At 52.2% G+C, this 17,853-nt stretch overlaps 6 protein-coding genes across 6 annotated transcripts; 2 read left to right on the top strand and 4 right to left on the bottom strand.

The window, feature by feature from the left end:
• Positions 1-119: 119 nt before the first annotated feature.
• BDZ83DRAFT_632044 (uncharacterized protein) lies at positions 120-1,778 on the top strand (the record flags this gene model as incomplete). Its single annotated transcript, XM_060508940.1, has 4 exons — positions 120-380; positions 472-823; positions 878-1,193; positions 1,268-1,778. Exons 1-4 carry the CDS (start codon positions 270-272, stop codon positions 1,773-1,775), a joined length of 1,287 nt encoding a protein of 428 aa, XP_060361460.1. The 5' UTR covers positions 120-269.
• Positions 1,779-3,685, bottom strand: BDZ83DRAFT_632043 (major facilitator superfamily transporter). Its single transcript, XM_060508939.1, has 3 exons — positions 3,388-3,685; positions 2,519-3,312; positions 1,779-2,465 (listed from the first exon to the last, which is right to left on the bottom strand). Exons 1-3 carry the CDS (start codon positions 3,561-3,563, stop codon positions 1,972-1,974), a joined length of 1,464 nt encoding a protein of 487 aa, XP_060361459.1. The 5' UTR covers positions 3,564-3,685; the 3' UTR covers positions 1,779-1,971.
• Positions 3,686-4,386: 701 nt separating this feature from the next.
• BDZ83DRAFT_706012 (uncharacterized protein) lies at positions 4,387-5,906 on the bottom strand. The gene is made up of 2 exons (XM_060511520.1): positions 5,352-5,906; positions 4,387-5,300 (listed from the first exon to the last, which is right to left on the bottom strand). The coding sequence occupies exons 1-2, from the start codon at positions 5,869-5,871 to the stop codon at positions 4,450-4,452; spliced, it is 1,371 nt and encodes a 456-aa protein (XP_060361458.1). The 5' UTR covers positions 5,872-5,906; the 3' UTR covers positions 4,387-4,449.
• A 1,044-nt stretch (positions 5,907-6,950) lies between these two features.
• On the bottom strand, positions 6,951-10,101 carry BDZ83DRAFT_632037 (uncharacterized protein). Its single transcript, XM_060508938.1, has 7 exons — positions 9,496-10,101; positions 9,187-9,438; positions 8,967-9,132; positions 8,418-8,914; positions 8,237-8,353; positions 7,986-8,172; positions 6,951-7,930 (listed from the first exon to the last, which is right to left on the bottom strand). Exons 1-7 carry the CDS (start codon positions 9,633-9,635, stop codon positions 7,034-7,036), a joined length of 2,256 nt encoding a protein of 751 aa, XP_060361457.1. The 5' UTR covers positions 9,636-10,101; the 3' UTR covers positions 6,951-7,033.
• Positions 10,102-10,823: 722 nt separating this feature from the next.
• On the top strand, positions 10,824-14,859 carry BDZ83DRAFT_461709 (family 18 glycosyl hydrolase). The gene is made up of 8 exons (XM_060503240.1): positions 10,824-11,262; positions 11,333-11,777; positions 11,859-11,976; positions 12,029-12,142; positions 12,204-12,634; positions 12,688-13,294; positions 13,366-13,535; positions 13,599-14,859. The coding sequence occupies exons 1-8, from the start codon at positions 10,919-10,921 to the stop codon at positions 14,748-14,750; spliced, it is 3,381 nt and encodes a 1,126-aa protein (XP_060361456.1). The 5' UTR covers positions 10,824-10,918; the 3' UTR covers positions 14,751-14,859.
• BDZ83DRAFT_755205 (uncharacterized protein) lies at positions 14,854-15,708 on the bottom strand (the record flags this gene model as incomplete). Its single annotated transcript, XM_060514580.1, has 2 exons — positions 14,854-14,955; positions 15,007-15,708. 2 exons carry the CDS (start codon positions 15,706-15,708, stop codon positions 14,854-14,856), a joined length of 804 nt encoding a protein of 267 aa, XP_060361455.1.
• Positions 15,709-17,853: the final 2,145 nt, after the last annotated feature.

Below are 17,853 nucleotides of genomic sequence, written 5' to 3'. Positions count from 1 at the left end.
ACTCCGTAGAAGTTGCTGCGTGACCTGCCCCTCAGAGTTCGGCGCGAATGGCACTCAGCGGTTCGGTAGTGGGGCACGGCATAGATCCGACGCGGGGTTTCCTGCATGATGCAGGTTCAAGCCGGAGACCCCTTTAAGTAGCGGGGGTGAGCTACGGCCGTGACGGGACAGGACAGATTGTGAATCTAGATAATAACAAACTTATCCAAGGTGATCATCACCGGTCCAATTGACTGCAATTTCTTTTCCGTCCAGGGCCAGATGCCAACATGAGAGTCCTCATCATCGGCGCAGGTCTCGGCGGCCTCGCTTGTGCGATAGCGTGTAGGAGAGAGGGGTTCGAGGTGGTGGTCCTCGAGAGGGCGAATAGGCTGGTCCCGGTAAGCTCAACTGGCGCCGAAAACTGCCATCCGCAAGCTTTATTCCCGCTTTCAGTGATACACTCGTTTATCCAAGCTAATATTTATCTAGATCGGCGCAGGTCTCCAACTCCCACCCAACGGAACAAGAATTGCAAGACAACTTGGCTACCTCGACAAACTCCTCCAATGCGGGGTCGTCATCGATGGGATGGAGTACCGCAGGTACGCCGACGGCGCGCACCTGCACACGCTCTCGGCCAAGGACGCGCAGGCCCGGTACGGCGATCTCTGGATGGTTGTGCACCGGGCTGATTTGCACTACATCCTGTGGCAAACGTGCAAGGAGATTGGCGTGGATCTGTGTCTTGATATGGATGTTGAAAGGATTGATTTTGACGAGAAGAGGGTGTATCTCGAGGACGGGGATGATATCGGCGGGGATGTGATTATTGGTGCTGATGGTGAGTAGGATGTGCAGGCTGGGAGGAGTTGTGTTTGCTGATGGTTGATGACAGGGCTCTGGTCTATTTGTCGTGATCAGCTTCTTGGAGCGGCTTCGCCGCCGGTTGAGACGGGAGATTTGGCATATCGCGCTACGTTTCCGTTTGACTACCTCAAAGCTCTCAATGATCCCCGTGTCGACGATCTCTGTGCGCGGAAGCAGGCTACGGTGTGGATGGGACCCGACAAGCACACCGTCTTCTACCCCGTCAGAGGCGGGCGGGAGTTCAACCTCGTGCTCATCAGGCCGGATAATATGCAACCGGGAGAGAAGCGTGTCCAAGGAGATATCGAAGAGATGAGGGAAAGCTATCGAGGATGGGACGAGACGTGAGTTTCCGGCTGCTTCGCAAGCTGCGAGGTGAGATTTCTCGCGTTGCTTCTGGTACCTAATCTTTGCCTAGATTGACAAAGCTCATCTCATTGATACCGAGAGTGCAAAAGTGGAAGCTATGCACGCACCCCGAGTTGAAGACGTGGACCAAAGGCTGCTTTACTCTGCTGGGTGATTCATGCCACCCGAGTCTTCCCTACCAAGCCCAGGGCGCAGCCATGGCTGTCGAGGACGGTGCCGTGATCGGGAAGCTTCTGGGCCTCTTGAAAGATTCCTCAGGGGCGGATGACATGGCAGCACAGATCCCCGAAATCTTGAAGCTGTATGAGACGCTTCGGAAAGATCGGACGACGGTGAATGTGCGGGGTGCGACCTCGAATCGAAAATGGTATCATGTTCGCGACGGACCGGAGCAGGAGGCTCGCGATGCGGAGATGACTGGCGCACCGCTGAGGGATGGATTGTCGCCGACGGGGTGGCGGTTGATGGATGAGGATTATCGTATGGAGTTGATGGGACGGGATTCGGTAGCAGAAGCCATGGAAGCTTTCAAAGAGTGGGAACAAAGACAAGCCTGACAATGCTTCTGTATAATGATTGACTATTAATTGATTCTATTCCCAAAGCTGTTGAATTATGCCTCTCGATAACGCCGAATCTAAGTTAAGTAGGAAAAACCTCCCATACTGTATAGAGCCATAACACATTGTAAATCACTTTTTCCTTTCCTGGCAATATGCATTAATGATAGTGGCATCGTAACTCATGACGTCTTCAGGCATCTCTCGTGTATTCGGACTTTTGGCGCCAAACGTGACCGTATCTCATGATAACGACCGGGATGGGCGCCAGGCAAATGCTGAAAGCACCCAGCATGGTGAAACCCCAACCATAACCGAAAGACTGCACCATGGGTCCGCTCGCAAGGGGTAGGAAAGTGCCAGCCAGGCATCTCGTAACGATGACGCCAGTCATGGCGGAAGCAGAGTACAGGCCTGTGGCGTCGACAACGTATGCGGAGAGGGGAAGGGAGGCCATGAGGAGAGTGAAGCCGAGCATCGCGACCGACAGAAGAAGAAGACCGACAGGAAGGTGGAGTTCTGCGATCCAGCCGTACGCGGTGATGGAGAGGGGCAGGGTGAACGCGCCGATGATGACGAGCGGAAGGCGGTACTCGGGACGTCCGACGGGGTCGTTGCCGCGAAGCTTCACGTAGATCCTATCCAGGCTAAAGTTGCTGACGATGACACTGATGAATGAACCAATACCTATGATTGTTAGAACACAAACGTACCATGCAAAAGTTCAGAGTAGGACTTACTGAAGGACATGAACGAAAGACCAGTAAGGGCAGGCGAGAAGCCATACACGTCCTGGAGGATGACAGGCAAGCTAATGGACATGACGTAAAAGTAGGCGAATGTTATGCACCCAAAGAACGACAATCCCATCAAAACATTTGACTTGAGCAATACAAAGAAAGGCCGCTTGATCGACTCCCACAGCTTGATCAGGCTCTTGTGATCATCAACTCCGGCAGGATGAAGAGGTGCCCCGTGCTCATCCGCATGCTTCGCAGCACGTCGTCTCAAGATGGTCATCTTATACGTCTCCCGGAAGCAGGTAAGGAACAAAATCTCACACACAGTCGCCAAACCAGCACTCATCCAGAGGACCTGTCTCCAGCCGAGGGTCTGCGCAATGGCGCCGCTAATCATAGGGCCGACCGCACCGCCGATGAGCGGGGCAAGAGATACTATGCTCATCGCCGAGCCGCGGTTGTCCGGAACAAACATGTCGCCGATGATGGCCGGGTTCAACACATTAGAAGCGACCGCGAGACCGGTGAGGCAGCGGGCGCCGATGAGGAGCGGGGTGCTGGTGCTAATAGCGGCGAGGACGGTGGCGATGATGAAGAGGATGTTGGCGGCGTTCATGACGGGGTAGCGTCCGTAGATCTCGGAAAGGGGCGCGATGAGGAGGGGGCCGGCAGCTTCACCGAGCTCCCAGATTGTGACGAGCAGGGCGCTCGCTGGTGAGTTTGTGCCTTCATTCTGGTCTAGGTCTTGGATGATGTGGGCAGCTACGGGGACTACTGAGATGCAGGTGAAGGTGCTGTGACGTATGTCAGCTCAAATGTGGCCATGAGATGTTTGATGCAATACGCATCATGTTCGATGGTTGTCGTACACGGTGAAAGCGGTGAGCGCCAGCAATGCGACCAGAGTCCATTTGAAAGGTGCGGGCCATTCCCTGGGGTTCTCAGGGTCGCCATTGGGATCAAAGTCGAGTAAGTGCTTTGAGATGTCTTCCTCGCAGATGGGGTCTTCGACCAGCAAAGGCTGCTCCTCGTCCATGTTTGGCATGTCGTCGGCCGGGGATTCCAATGACAGAATTGTATTAGGAACAGAAATATGGTAAGTATGTTCAGTCAAAGAAAAGGTCAAGGCAGTGACAATGAGCAGCGGCTAGATGAAGGGACCACTCGACTAGGTAAGGCAGTAGGAGCCGGCTAACAGAGCGGCATGGCAAGCGCCCTTTGCGTGATTGCCCCACGCCCTTCGCCATATTTTTTTTCTCTTCCTTCTGGCCCGGACGAAAATTTGAAAAGCCGGGGGGGTCGGGAAGGTGGCGACGGCGGGGCCGCTGCTTGCTATCCGTCACACGTGACATCCGCTTGTGTGCGACCGGCTGTGGCATCCGGGTATCTTTGATATTGAGGAATTGCAGTATCAGAGTATCTTTGGTTCCATCTGGCTAGGTATCGATGGTGATTTTATCTTGTATCTTCGCATTCCGCAAACGGGGAACACAACATCAATGAGGGGTCCAAAAGATCGATCTGAGGAAGCACGGGCAGTAACTTCTGGATCTTGAGATTGACTCTTTTGATTGGTACCTGACAGCCCCGCATCACTCTTGTTTCGGCCTAGTGCGGGGTCGGTACTCCGAGACTCTTCCTCCGGCCGGCCGGTGGTCTCGGTGAGCGCGAGATCTAAAAGCATCCACTCACCGTAAGGCGCGAACGACATCCTCGGAGACCGTGCCTCGTTGTTCCTATCATCCTCAATGCGAAAACCATGCTGAGGTGGCGCAGCGATGAAACATAGATGCGTCATCTCGTGGTAGAGTGCTTGCACAATACCACAGCCAATTCCTCGCCAACTCAAGAGGATGTCTCACGCGTTCCTGTGTGAAGTCATGATATATTTGATATTTTGTATCTACTCACAACTGAAACCCCCCTAGGCGTCAAGACTGGACCGGTTTCACAAATCCAAGTGCCTCGTCCCATTCAAAAAGTTCAGGAATGTCTTTTCCATCCTCCCTAGGGGTTTTATTGCCTTCGCTCATGTCGGAATCCTCGACAGCCCCATTCACGGTGTCCTCACTGGCTTCGTAGTAGATATCTGCGGCATCATTTTCGGCTTCCTCCAGCATTTGGCCCCTAGTCACTTTCTTCTCAAAGATGTCATCAACGGCGGCTTCAAGCAGGCGACCGATAAGCGCCTTGTGATCACGATCCTCTCTCACCATGTTTTCAATCATCTCCTTCTCTTGTCTATCAAGTTCCTCGCGTTGACGGCGGATATCGTCGAGGCTGAACAGAGTGCGGTTCTCCAGAACATTCTTCGTCAGTACCATGGCCTTGATCTTCTCATCGACCTCGGACATCAAGTCCTCCAGCTGAGCAGCGCGGGAGACGTCTTGAAGAGTCTTGGCAACTCTCAGTGCCGTCCGCAGGTGTTGGCTGATTTCGCGGGCAGTCGTGGGCTGTCTGTGCACGGCCGTGTGCCTCAGCTGGCGTGTACGGAAAAGAACATCCTTGATGGTGGTGCCTGCAGGCGTGGTCGCGTGCGCAGGCAAGTTCAGGCCAGCTCTGTTGAAGACTTTGGTCCACTTCGTCAGCTCGACCGCTGAGGGACAGTCCCAGCCTTGGGATTGAAGAACGCCTGGTATCCATTTGGTCGCAAAATCAAAGCAGCATTCCTCCAGAACTCTCTGGGTGGTGGTGAGGATGTCATGTTGCGTTTTGTAAGGGAGGCAGGCGGGATACAAAGAAGGGAGCCCAGGGTGTGGCGGTGGACTTGTCAGAGTGACCCCTTATGCCTTGTCAGTGAAGTTTCGTAATTGGAGAATTGTTCATAACTTACCCGAGTCGATATCGCACATATTTGCGAGATCTTGGGGAGGCGTTATAGCCTCGACTAAGGCAAGAGGCTCGTCGGCAAGAGGCGCGTCTCCTGGGACCTCTTCTGCTATGGGACCAAGAACTGCTTCCTCGGGATATGATTCGGGAATATGATCAAGTTCATCGTCATCATCCTCGCCTTCCGACTGACTCATCTCGTCTAAGGCGTTTGCGACCGATCTCACTGCATCGACCTCCGAAGCCTCTCGGTCAGCATCTTGCTGCGGGGTGCTTTGGAAAAGGCTCGGAAACATGACTTTAGCGCGGAGGTCGGACTCAAATACCCGGCATTCCAATAGGTGCTGCGACATGAGGATGGTCTTTTGCTCGCCAAAGCTGATGAAAAGTGGCTTAACGGTGGTTGTGTTCTTGATCAGGACCTCTTTGACCTTCTTCTTTCTGCGCAATAGAGCATCATTGCCGCTGAAGATTGCTCTACATGTGCAATACACCCTCTCAAGGTCTGCGTTCTTGTAGGCCATGGTGATAGGCTTTGGGGAAGATGAGAAACTTTCGACGCCAGGAGCAGAAGACGGTTGATTGGGGGTTGGGCTGTATTCATATACGGTGCCCAAAAATATCAGTCAAAGCTGGTTGGATGCCATGCTGCATGTCTTTGTTGGTGGTCGGCCTCCCGCAGCGACCGTCCCAACACATGTTCAAGACACCGAAAAGTGGCGAAAGGACCTGCGGTTGTTTTTTGGTCCCATGCAGTTTCCATGCTACATCTTGGCTTATTAGGCTCCAATGCATACCATGTCATTATTCTCGCAATTCCAACCATGCAGGTCTAGTTTTGGTCTAAATTTTGACATCAATTTGGTTGCTCATTGGTTTGAGTCTGCCAGCCAACAACGGCGCCTACGTTCCAAGGCAGACCAGTACTCATGCTGCCAAGTCTAGAAACAGCCATCAGCCCACCATGCACATCAGGCATACTGGAGAATCTGGCTGCGGACCAAAGAGAGCCTCCAAGGTGCGTTCTGTTGTTCTTTGAACAGAAGCCTAAAGAAACAATTGCGAAAGAAATAGGCATCTACTTGCTCAACTTTGGTGCCATTTCTTTTCTCGAAAATTGTTGAACATGCTCTAAGGAGACTTTAGAAGAGATATAGGAGCGAGGTACAAATGTTTCATCGCAAAAAAGGGCCTTCGAAGGGTATGTAAGAAAAACACGAAAAAAGAGTTCAACCTCCGCTGCCGATTTGGGGGCTGCCTCTCTCGGCGCTCACTCTAGGAAATGAACTCCAACTTGTGACCTGTCCTTTGCATGGTCTCATTGGCGTATCAATGGTTGACTATAAATTACTCCATCACTAATCAGAGTTTGACCTGATCCGCCGTTCAAGACGGGCGGCTGCAGGAATTATGGAACCTATATCCGTTTTTTGGTTTACTTAAGCAGTTATTCGGATGGCAGACTGGAACAGAAGAAGTCATCTGAGGAAGGTTTGGAAAGGCAGGTACGGCCGGTCTCACTTGCTCCCTCCCTATGACCCTGGCGCTCGAGGACGCCGCATCCTAAGGCCGCTGAGAAGTCATATTTTGGGCCAACCATCCTTCGCTCTTTGGTGTATTTGTGTAAACTTGTAGCAGTCATTGAATTTAAGGTAATTATCTTCTCCCAACAAAATGGAGGTCATTCTACTTAGTAACACTAATACAGTAATACTCCTGAGCCCACATCTTTGTGGCGCAATTCTCCCCATTCGTCCCCAAAACCGGGTTCCAAGCATATAATTGAGCCAATGTGACTCCATTGGAGCTTGAAAATGTAGTGCAGGTCGCTCCCGAAGGTGCTTCGGCGTATCGAGCACAGTTAGAGTTGATGCCATCTTGCGTCGGGCCAGGGGCAGCCACAGTGATACCGACGCAGTAGTACTCGTTGGCCCACATCGAAGACGCACAGTTCTCTCCGTTGGTACCGAGGACTGTGTTCCATACATACAACTGATCAGTTGAAATGCTGTTGCTGCTCGCAAAGTCGCCGCAAACTACTCCAGACGGCGCCTTGGCAAACTTGGAACAGCTCGACACGATACCTGTTTGGGTTGGGCCTGGGGCTGTGACTTGAGTAGCAGTTGTTGAGACTGCAGCTGTGGTTGTTGTTGCGTGTGTCGTCGTCGCTGCTGATGATGATCCAGAGACACCAACACAGTAGTACTCGTCCGCCCACATAGAACCAGCGCAGTTCTCTCCGTTTGCTCCTAGTACGCTGTTCCAAGCGTAGAGCTGAGCGGTTGTGATGTTGTTGCGAGAAGCAAAGACGGTACAGACGTCACCGGAGATAGCCTCTGCGTACTTGTTGCAGCTGGACGTGATACCAGTCTGGGTTGGGCCCGGTGCAGTCACGGCGGATGTCTGAGTTGGCTTCCACGTGCCGATACAGTAGTACTCACTAGCCCATAAAGCTGTCGAGCACTCAGAACCAGCAGTGCCAAGGACAGGGTTCCATGCATAGAGCTGTGTTGGAGCAATTGAGTTACGCGTTGCAAACGCTTCGCAGCCGTCTCCGGCAGTAGCGCTGGCGTAGTTATTGCACTGCAATCACAAGAGTTAGTCTTGCACTTTGGTTATTGCCAAAGGTTGGTCTTACGTTGGTAACCAGCCCGTCTTGGGTTGGGCTAGGGGCTGTTCCTCCTGAGACGGGATTGACAATATCTGTTGCAGTCGTCGTGGCCGATACGATGCCACCAGCACCTCCTCGTTGTTGATTCCCGGCATTGGCTTCTGTGCCTAAGGGTGGTGCAGGCAATGTGTAGGTAGCGTTGACGCCAGGAGAACTATCCAACAACATTGGTCAGTCCACTTCACACTTGGCATAAGGTAGATCAAAGTTCTACTCACCTTATGCATACCCACTGGCCCTCTGTCAAACCGTCACAAAGTCCAAGGATGTACGTATTCCACTTCTTAAACTGGACAATAGTAGTGTCACCACCGATGGATGACGCGATACTCGTACTTGAAAGATATTCATTAGCACTAAAATCGCGCAAAGTGGCAAAGATTGGTTCGGAATACTCACCACGTCTCGTTGCTTCCAACCTTCTGTAATGTGCACCGCTGAGGAAGACATACTGAGCCAGACACAGCGCAGGTTTCACTGTTGGTAAACCACTGAAGTGCGCCAGTGCTCACGCCATACTGAGACGATAGGTCATCGCATGACGATGCCTGCCTAGGCTCCAATCCTGGCATAGACCTTTTGATCCAGTCCAAAGCATTGTCTCTCTTTGATGCAACGGCGGTGCCAATAGTCTGACCAACGCACGTGGTCGTGGCAGCGGCGGTGGAGGTGGCAGTGGCCACGGCAGTCGTCGAAGAACCCACGTTTACGGAAGACAGGGTCGACGCAGTCTGATAATCCCAAGGCAGTGCAACGGTGAAGTCGGGCACAGTTTTGTTGCAAACATCTGAGATATCAAAAATCTGGTCTGCGAGATACTCTGAGTAGTCGGTATCCGGCAGGAAGATGGACGATACGCGAGTGTAAAGCTGGTTAATGAAACAGTCATTGCACAACTTGATGTCATGTCAGTAAGGTATACATCGACAGCACCAAAGACTAACTCACAATATCGTCTTCGTACAGGTTGGCTAGGCGAACGTTCGCCTCGGGGATGTCGGTGGAGTTGCCGCCGCAAGTGGGATCTGAGGGATTGGCATTACAGTCAACCCGCAACACATCGGCTCCGACCCACTCCTGAGATTCTGTGAGACAGTATGTGTAGTTGTCGGATCTTCGGAAAATCAGCATGATTCCGCGAGAAAACGCTTCGGGCAGTGATACGAACCGAGATGATAAACAGGCAAATATGAGGTTGTCAACAACGCGCTCAGTAACCGTCCAAATGGGGACAAGCTTTCCATATGCTGTGAAACTTTGCTCGAAGCAGGGATCAGAGACATTGTAATTCCACGATCCAACGGCTTCAGCACAGCCTGAGTCGCAGACAGCCGTGAGGTTGTCATCGGTCCACCAGTAGTTTTCCAGGTTCATCGTCATCTGCAGTAACGTCTGGTCACATTCTGGAATAGTTTGGTTTCTATCTTGCTCATTAGCCCAGGTAGAGTATAAGAGGCAGCAGCTTCAAGATACTTACAGCGCTGCAATGCAGTCTGATGTGACGTTCAGTGACTTGGCGAGCTTATCGCCGTTGATAGCTGGGTAAAGATTGAAAGAATGACATGTTTGAAGAAAACCAAGTGCAACGAACAGAAACCACAATGAGTGAATCTCCATGATGAGGGAAATTGCCTAGAGCGGCGGGCTCTGTGTTGGTAAGGAATGGACGGACACAGGATTGGTGCTGCGGCTCATCTCATGTGCGAGGCCTTCGGTATATGGACTTGATTCATTCACAATTAACTAGGAGAAAATAATTGACAGATGACCAGCTGGCTAGAGTCTCTCGTCGATGTTGTCGGCATCAGATTCGGCACTAATGGAACGGAAATTGGTCTGACAGCAGTAATCCCAAAGTCCTGAGGGGAGTTGCATTAGGCTGCAGCCTGCAGCCTCTAAGTATGGGGCCTGCAAGGAACGCTTTACCCTAGCAATGTGATATTGAAGCCGAGGAGACTGAAGAACTGCACGCGACGGGAGTGCATTCTGCAGGGTTGAAATCCTTGCCGGAGTCGGATGTCCCGCGACTGAGTCGGCAATCGCATTTTTCTTCCTTCACGCGAGCTGCGACGCATCTTGATAGGTCTGCCTGCTGGTTCAAACTGCAAGGAAAAGGAGTTGTCTCAATCTTTCTTGCCTCCAAGTGAGCACAGCGGCCCGATGCCGTTCAGTAGCCTACGGCGCAGCAGTCATCTGGACTCAAAAAGTGGTTCATGTCAGCGGCATTTTCGTGCCGAGGGGAGCCAAGAATGGCCAAGAGTAGCCAAGTCCAGGTAAGCTTTTTTGTGACAGGGGCCAGGGGTTAGATGACATACTCCGCCCAACAAGGCTTGAAGGGTCACATCGCCAGCTCCATGCAACCAACCTGCTTACTCCCTGCGGCCGTTGGTCTTGAATTTGGGATGGCTTCGGAAGCAGGTGAGATGATAATTCAGAAAAAAAGGGTCATTTGATACCAATTCAAGTCAGGCTGACGAGGAATTCCTGCCAAGCCGGTCGAAGCCGCCGAGACAGTCTGATCATCAGAGCCTGGATCGACATGTTGAGGGTGTTCATAGGTGAGCTTTTAGCAATCTGCAGTCCATAATTATATCTGGAACAGGCTGTATCAGACGCTACATGTATCCATAGCATCAGCTCAATCTCACTCTGCATCAAATGGCCCGAGTCGAAATGCGACTATAACCCCTGCAACCCGGGGTGGATCTAGAGCCAGTAAGCGAGCACGCTGTCGTTGCCTGTTGGTGAACAACACGCTGGTTCTCGATGGTCAAGAGCTGGGCATGGGTTAAGACGATTGCCATATTTGTGTCTTGGGAGCTGCCGTTCTGCTCTGGAAACTTGTTTGCTTCGTAGTCACCCATCATTCCAGACTCCAAGAGTCGTTCAAGGCCGCGGGGATGTTTCCACTCATTCTTCTTTATGCCTTTCTGGCAGCCATTCCTTTCCTCATCTCAGCCGTTCCTTTAGACTCTAACAACCACGTCGCGCCCATCACTCCTTATTCAATTCCTTCTCTTGACCACCTTCTTACCGGACGAGCCCTTCCGACTGGCACATGCAATGCAGACACTCCATGTGAGAATGCCGCTTGCTGTGGCACCAATGGGCTTTGCGGCTACTCTCCAACAGAGTGTGGCAAGGGCAATTGCACATCAAATTGTGATGCAAAAGCTCAATGTGGACAGTACGGCAAAGAAGGCTCTCAGGAATGCCCCTTGAGTGTCTGTTGTTCCGAGTTCGGGTAAGTGATATGGTTGATGAACCTTCACCACACCATGTCAAGCATGCATTCGCTGATCAATATGCTATAGATTCTGTGGTTCAACAAGTGATTTCTGCGGTAAAGGCTGTCAAAAAGATTTTGGCGGATGCGGAAACGTCACAAGACCATCTTGTTCAGGCAATTCTGTCTCTAAGCGCACAATTGGTTACTATGAGGGATGGTCCAACACCCGCAGTTGCCAAGCAGTCTCACCGGAGGACCTCAACTTGAACGGATTCTCTCACATCAACTTTGCATTTGCATTCTTCGACCCGAAGACTTTCCAGATTGCTCCCATGGACACTGAGACCGGAAAACTTTACAGCCGATTCACAGCACTGAAGAAGAACAACGCCGGGTTAGAAGCCTGGATCTCTGTTGGTGGCTGGTCATTCACCGACCCCGGAGCTACCAGGACAGCCTTCAGCGACATGACGAGCACATCTGGCAACAGGCAGAAGTTCATCTCTGGCCTGATTGACTTCATGGAACACGTAAGAACACCAGCAACAATCCAATTTGAACAGCATCATTGAAGAGTTTGTTTCTTAAGACTGACATCTATGCACTTGCAGTATGGTTTCGACGGTGTTGATCTTGACTGGGAATACCCTCAAGCCGATGACAGAGGCGGCGTGACAGCAGATAAGAAGAACTACGCTCTTCTTACGAAAGAACTCAGGGCTGCTTTTGGTGAGTTTCCTATCCAATTCCATGATATTTCGGCTTGATTAACCTGTACCAGGCTCCCGCTACGGAATTTCCATGACGCTGCCGACGTCATATTGGTATCTCCAACACTTCGATCTTGCATCTATTGCAGCAGATGTTGATTGGTTCAACTTCATGGCTTATGACTGTAAGTCTCACTCAATCTCCAACACAACACCACTAAACCCTAGACTAACATCACTTTGAAGTGCACGGAACTTGGGACGCTGCGTCCAAGTTCGTCGGGCCATACCTTGCACCTCATACTAATGTTACTGAGATCGACATGGGCCTTGATCTCCTATGGAGAGCTGGCGTAAAGCCTGCCAAGGTCATTCTGGGGCTAGGTTGGTACGGACGCAGCTTCACGCTTTCCGACCCCTCTTGCAACAAGCCCAATGGCGTGTGCCAATTCTCGGGCGGTGCCTTGGCAGGGCAGTGTTCGAACGCATCGGGCATCTTGACCCTGCAAGAGATCAACGGAGTCATCGACTACAACGGCGTCAAGCCCGTATGGGACAAGGATGCCATGGTGAAATGGATTACCTGGGATGACAACCAGTGGGTCTCGTACGACGACGATGACACTTTTGAACAGAAGCGCAAGTTTGCCAACTCCCGCTGCTTGGGAGGCACGATGGTAAGTAATACTTTTCTGCCTAGAATAATCGCCAAGCTCATTCAGTGATTTAGGTCTGGGCCATGGATCAAAGAGACCAGGGAGAGGACAATGGATTGGCTCCCGCTTCCGGTGTAACCACTGGTCAGCAAGAAGACGCCCAGGAAATGGCTCAAGGACTTGCCGCTGGAGTTTCATGTTACACGACAGATTGCGGAGCGAGCTGCAAGAAGGGCACTAATCCGGTCACCCAGATGAATGGGCAGCCTGGCATGCTCTCAACCAGTGATCGCTGCGACAAGAATAAGTACCGCACGCTCTGTTGCGATGACGGCACAACCATGGGCACTTGCAAGTGGCGCGGCTACCGCGGTCTAGGTCTGTCATGCATGGGTGGCTGTGATGATGAAGAGACCGAGGTCCTCCAGGATACGAATAACCACAGCAAGAATGGTGACCAGACGTGCACTGGTGGTATTCAGAGTTACTGCTGCAAGGGCTTCGAATCGGCTCCGACGAAAGAAGAGCTAGAGGAGGAAGCCAAAGAAAAAGCCGAGGAGTTGGCCGAAGAAGCGGCCGAACAAGCAGCTCTCGACATTGCGGCCAAGGCCTTCTGTCGACTCGCTATCCCTGCTCTCTTGGCACCCTTGGAGTTGATTGAAGCTGCGATCCCGATCATTGGTATGTTCCACGACTTTCATACCTCTTTCACGTCGCGCCTGCATTTCCTATTCTAACCTGAGTGACTCTAGGCGAAATTCTGGATATTGCCGAGATCGCCGCGACACCAGCCCTGATTCAACTTTGTACCGACGGCATCGAGAAAGAGGGTAAAGCGGTGTTCAAGGTTTTCGGCAAAGAGCACTCCGTTTCGTTCAACAAGCCATCTAAGACGGTGTCACGACCGCCAAAGTCTACTCATGTACGTTTCATTTGCCATCTTTCTTCTGGTTTTTACACGCAGCCAAATGCTAATGTTCAGCAGTCACCGGCAAAGACCTCTTCGTGTCCTTCCAACGCCAAGCGTGCGGATGATGGGAGACCCTGCAAGAGACAAAAGCGATACATGACATCTCATCGAACCAGTGAAATCGTAGTCTCGACAAGTAGGCTTCCAGGCAACGGCTACAAGATTCCTTGCAATGGTAATGGGGGCGTCTATCCGGAGGCTTGCAAGAATTACAAGTCCATTGTGGACAACTACCCCAAGTACAAGACCATCACCTGCCCTTACCGCAAGATCGACGAGAAGAAACGTCCCATCACGGGAGTCTTCAACCAACAGCGGTCGACAGCCCTCTGGGATCCTGTCATCAATGCGCCTAACGGATGCTCCCCAGACGAATACCCGCCAGCGGTCATGGCACCTGTGAACGATGGGTACAGCTTGCTCACTTCCATGATCAAGGATGGTGATACAGAGGTACGGAGATTACTCAGTGCGAAGCCACCCTCGGTAGATGGACAGATGGTTCGTTATCTCGACCTGGTCGACAACCGGGAGGCCGGTAAGATCTTCGACAAGTGCCGTCAGCCGCCTGTGGCTAGTGATATGCATACTACCGTCACCGTCATCAACCCAGATGCCCGAGTGCCCATCGAGTGGCATCTGACAAAGGTGGCACTGTCACGTCTTGTTTGGGAGCTCGACTTTGATGGTCTCCCTGATAACTCCAACGACTACGGCATCGCGGACAATATCTGTGTGCCCACGATCAACGGAGTGAAGCACCCCGGCTACGCTCTCCTCAATGAGGATGTCTATTTTGACTCGCACGCCGCAGAGGCAGCTCTGAGAGACACCTGGCCCAATGGTCCAGCGCAGAAGCGTTGGGTCGAGCCAGCAGGCTTGGTGGTAGAGGGTGTCAACTCTACCAGGATGGCAACTCCAGAGGAGCTGCGCGATCACCTAGGCTTCGATGAGTGCACGGATAGCAGTTGCTCACGAGAGATTGAGAAGCTGAAGGACGTCGCTAGAACGTTCAGGGACAAGGCCGAAAGGGCGGCCAACTCGCCCGCGGAAGCGCCGGCACCTGAGGCAACGCCTGTCCATGAACACAGCGTCGTCCAAGCCCTTCCTCCGAGCCAACCTGGACGGTCGTTTGACTCTGATATTCCTATGTATACTGGTATCTGATATGTTTAGATCTTGACTGTAGATTCTAATACAAATTCACAAACTCTGATGATGTTCATACCTCTGGTTGTGACGCACCTGTGCCGCTTGATTGACCCTTACACTAGATGCCTGCCTTCTTCAACCATTCCGCTAGTTTCCTGCGGCCCTCTTCGCCCTCGTAGTCTTCCGGCCACCCGTTTTGGACCATGATCTCTTGGAGTGCCTTGGAGAAAAGTCAGTCGGTCCCATCGAAACTAGGTGCGCGGCAGCTTACTTTTGTTTCTTCAACCCAGTGGCCTTGCGACAGGACACCTGGGTGGTCATGACGGGGAAGGCCAAAGTACTGAAATGTCTTGTACTTGTCGATGATTCCTTCTAGCCACGTCTCCAGTGGAAGAGTGATATCATCGCACAATGTCTCCCTCCACATCCTAGGGTCGCCCTTTTCATATCTCCCCGCTGGTTCGGGGTAAACAGCGCCCGTGATGATGTACTTCGTCACTGTGCCATCCATCGTGTCCAGTATCCATATGTCGCCGTCCCTGTTGACACTCATAGTGAGGGGAATCACCCAAGCTGGAAAGCCTTCAAACGACTGAAGGTCGTGGGACAGAGCATGCAGCCATTTGGGCTTGAACACTCCAACGGCTGGTATCAAAGACACGGCGGCAAGGTAGTTGATGGGGAAAGTTTCCGGAGTGACCCAAAGGGGGTTGCCATCAATGTAGGGTAGATGCTTGATTAAGTCTACCACTCGCTCGTTCAGATGTCTCATTCCAGAGGCCGCGAGCGACTCAGGGGTGATTTCTGGCCAACCCCCCGACGGCGCGCGGCGAACTAGAGAGGGGTCGATGTGCGGCAGGCTCTTGTAGAAAGTCGCAAGAGAGGCGATGGTGTTGTCGCGAGAATATCGAGGCTGTTGACCCGGAAGGCGTGGGTCTGGTGGGAGATGTTTGGGGTCCGGAATAGTCTCCATCTTGGCATTCGTCTTGGCATTCAGGGAATGAGCGATGTAAAAGAGTGGTCGGGAGAGAATGCTTGTTCACTCAAGAAACCCCGCGCATCGGCTCCCAATAGGCTCACGGGTACCCGTGCATGTAAAATTCCACGGGTACCCGTGAATATGACTAAGCACGTTCGCTGCACGGGTCTTGAGCCAATCGGGGCCGCGGCTTGGGTTCCAATTACCCTATAATTTACGATTTAACCACAATACACTCTTCGGGCAGATTCTCAGCATACAACGCCTCCTGTTCGGCGTTGTCTCTCTCAACTCGTTTCCAGATGTCGCCCATACCTCTCCTGCTATTTCGAAAAGGGTTTTCTCCCTCCTCAGCGATGACAAGCTCATCAACCCGTTCCTCTTCAGCTCTGTCCCAGTCTAGATAAGCCATCATCTCTTCCTTAAGCCAATCTCTTGACCCCTTGGAGGTGGTGCAGCGTTTGTTCATCTGCTTGTAGTCAAGACACCACTCATAACATTTCTTCCCATAACGCAGCGGAAGTCCCATTGCCCTCCGATACTCCTGGTTTGTTTTGACACTTCCACGAGGCTGGGCGGCATACCAGGCGGTTCTCGCTGCACAGTACCGTCCGTATATTGCCTGAGGTGAATCGTATTTTAGAACCGAGGGCGAACGCGAACGCCGAGACGGTGGTTGCATCTCAGGTGGTGACATCCTGGCATCCACTGCTTCATCTGTAGTCGATTGAGTCAAGGCTATTATGGACTGTACGGCGTTCGACGGAAGGCTTTCCGTGACTTTCCGTGTAGTGGCACAGACTGCACTCGGTGTTGGGGCTAGGCCTGGAGTAGGAATTGGCTCAGGCAACAAATGTGAATATCGCTGAGGGCACGCCTTTGAGGTCATAATATGGCCAACCGCATGACACCTACTACATGTGCTTGGGGCCCGTGACGCGAGTTCAACGATTTCAAAGCTGCTTGGGTCTCGCCTAGTGCTTGAAACCGGAATTCGGGGGTTCTCCGATTGCAACCTGGGCTCGATGCGCTGGCGAGGCTCTAGTAACAGCTGCGGCGCCCCTTCACGCCTCAGGTGCCAATGCGCATGAAAGTGCTCACGTAGCAGAACAAGATTTTGTTCCTGTAAAGCCTTTAATTTGTGTAGACATGGCAAACCGTACACACGAGAGAAGGCCCCCGTACAGACTGAGGAATGGTCTGTGCCATTCTTACTGAGCAGCTTCCGCTGCTCTTCTACTTTCCGGAGGGCTTCATGCGATACCCAGCCAAGTACTGCGCCATATATTGTTCCCGAAAGCTCGACCGGTATTCGTGTCTGTTGCTTGGCTTGATTAGATCTCAGATCCGAGAGCTGATTGAGTAACGCGTGCTTCATCGCTCGCCAAGCCTCGAACAGATCTAACGTGGATCTCTTTAGGTGCGATTTGAGCAGAGCATGGATGCCTTCAACCCGCGAGGTAGCCACGTTGCCAAAGTGCGTGTGCTGATCAACCCAGGCTTTCACTAGCTTCTCCTTGTACGGATGGAGCCAAAAGGACGTAATGTAGCCGACTTCTTCAAGATGGTCCGTAAGATAGCGTTCCTCGAAGTGAGAAACACGCTCCTGAAAGGTCATCTCAGACGGCGAGCTAACAATCAAATGCCAGGACTTGTAGAACTCTCCCCAGTTGTCAGTCGATGACTTCGGCGCTGCAGGGCTACTGGTTGTCTTCGTCTTGACAAGGTCGAACGCAGAGTAGCAATGCTGAAGCACCGCCTTGTTCGCATGCCAGAGGCAAAGCAAAGATGCCGAAGATGGAAAGACAGCGGCTACAGCATTGATGCATGCTAAGCAGCGATCTGTGAGGACAACCGCAGGTAGGCTAGCGTTGCACTGGTCATACAAGGACCTGACCCGCTCCAGAGCCCAGGTATAATCATCTTCCGTTTCGCCACTGAGAAATGCGAACGCGATACAGAAGGACCGCTGACAAGCATCGACGCCAACTATGTCAAGAAGCGGCATACCGTACTTGTTGGTCTTGTAAGTGCAGTCCAGCAACATTACGTCTGGGTAAGCTTGTAGGAGGGCTAGGGAATCTGGATGGGCGAACAAGACAGCTGTAACGCGGCCATCTGGTGCGAATTGCATTCGAC

This window comes from Colletotrichum acutatum (genome assembly GCF_030867785.1).
Source record: "Colletotrichum acutatum strain CBS 112980 chromosome Unknown BDZ83scaffold_96, whole genome shotgun sequence".
NCBI lineage: Eukaryota > Fungi > Ascomycota > Sordariomycetes > Glomerellales > Glomerellaceae > Colletotrichum > Colletotrichum acutatum.
The sequence above is the reverse complement of the archived record's forward strand: the minus strand, read 5'-3'. Positions and strand labels throughout refer to the sequence as shown.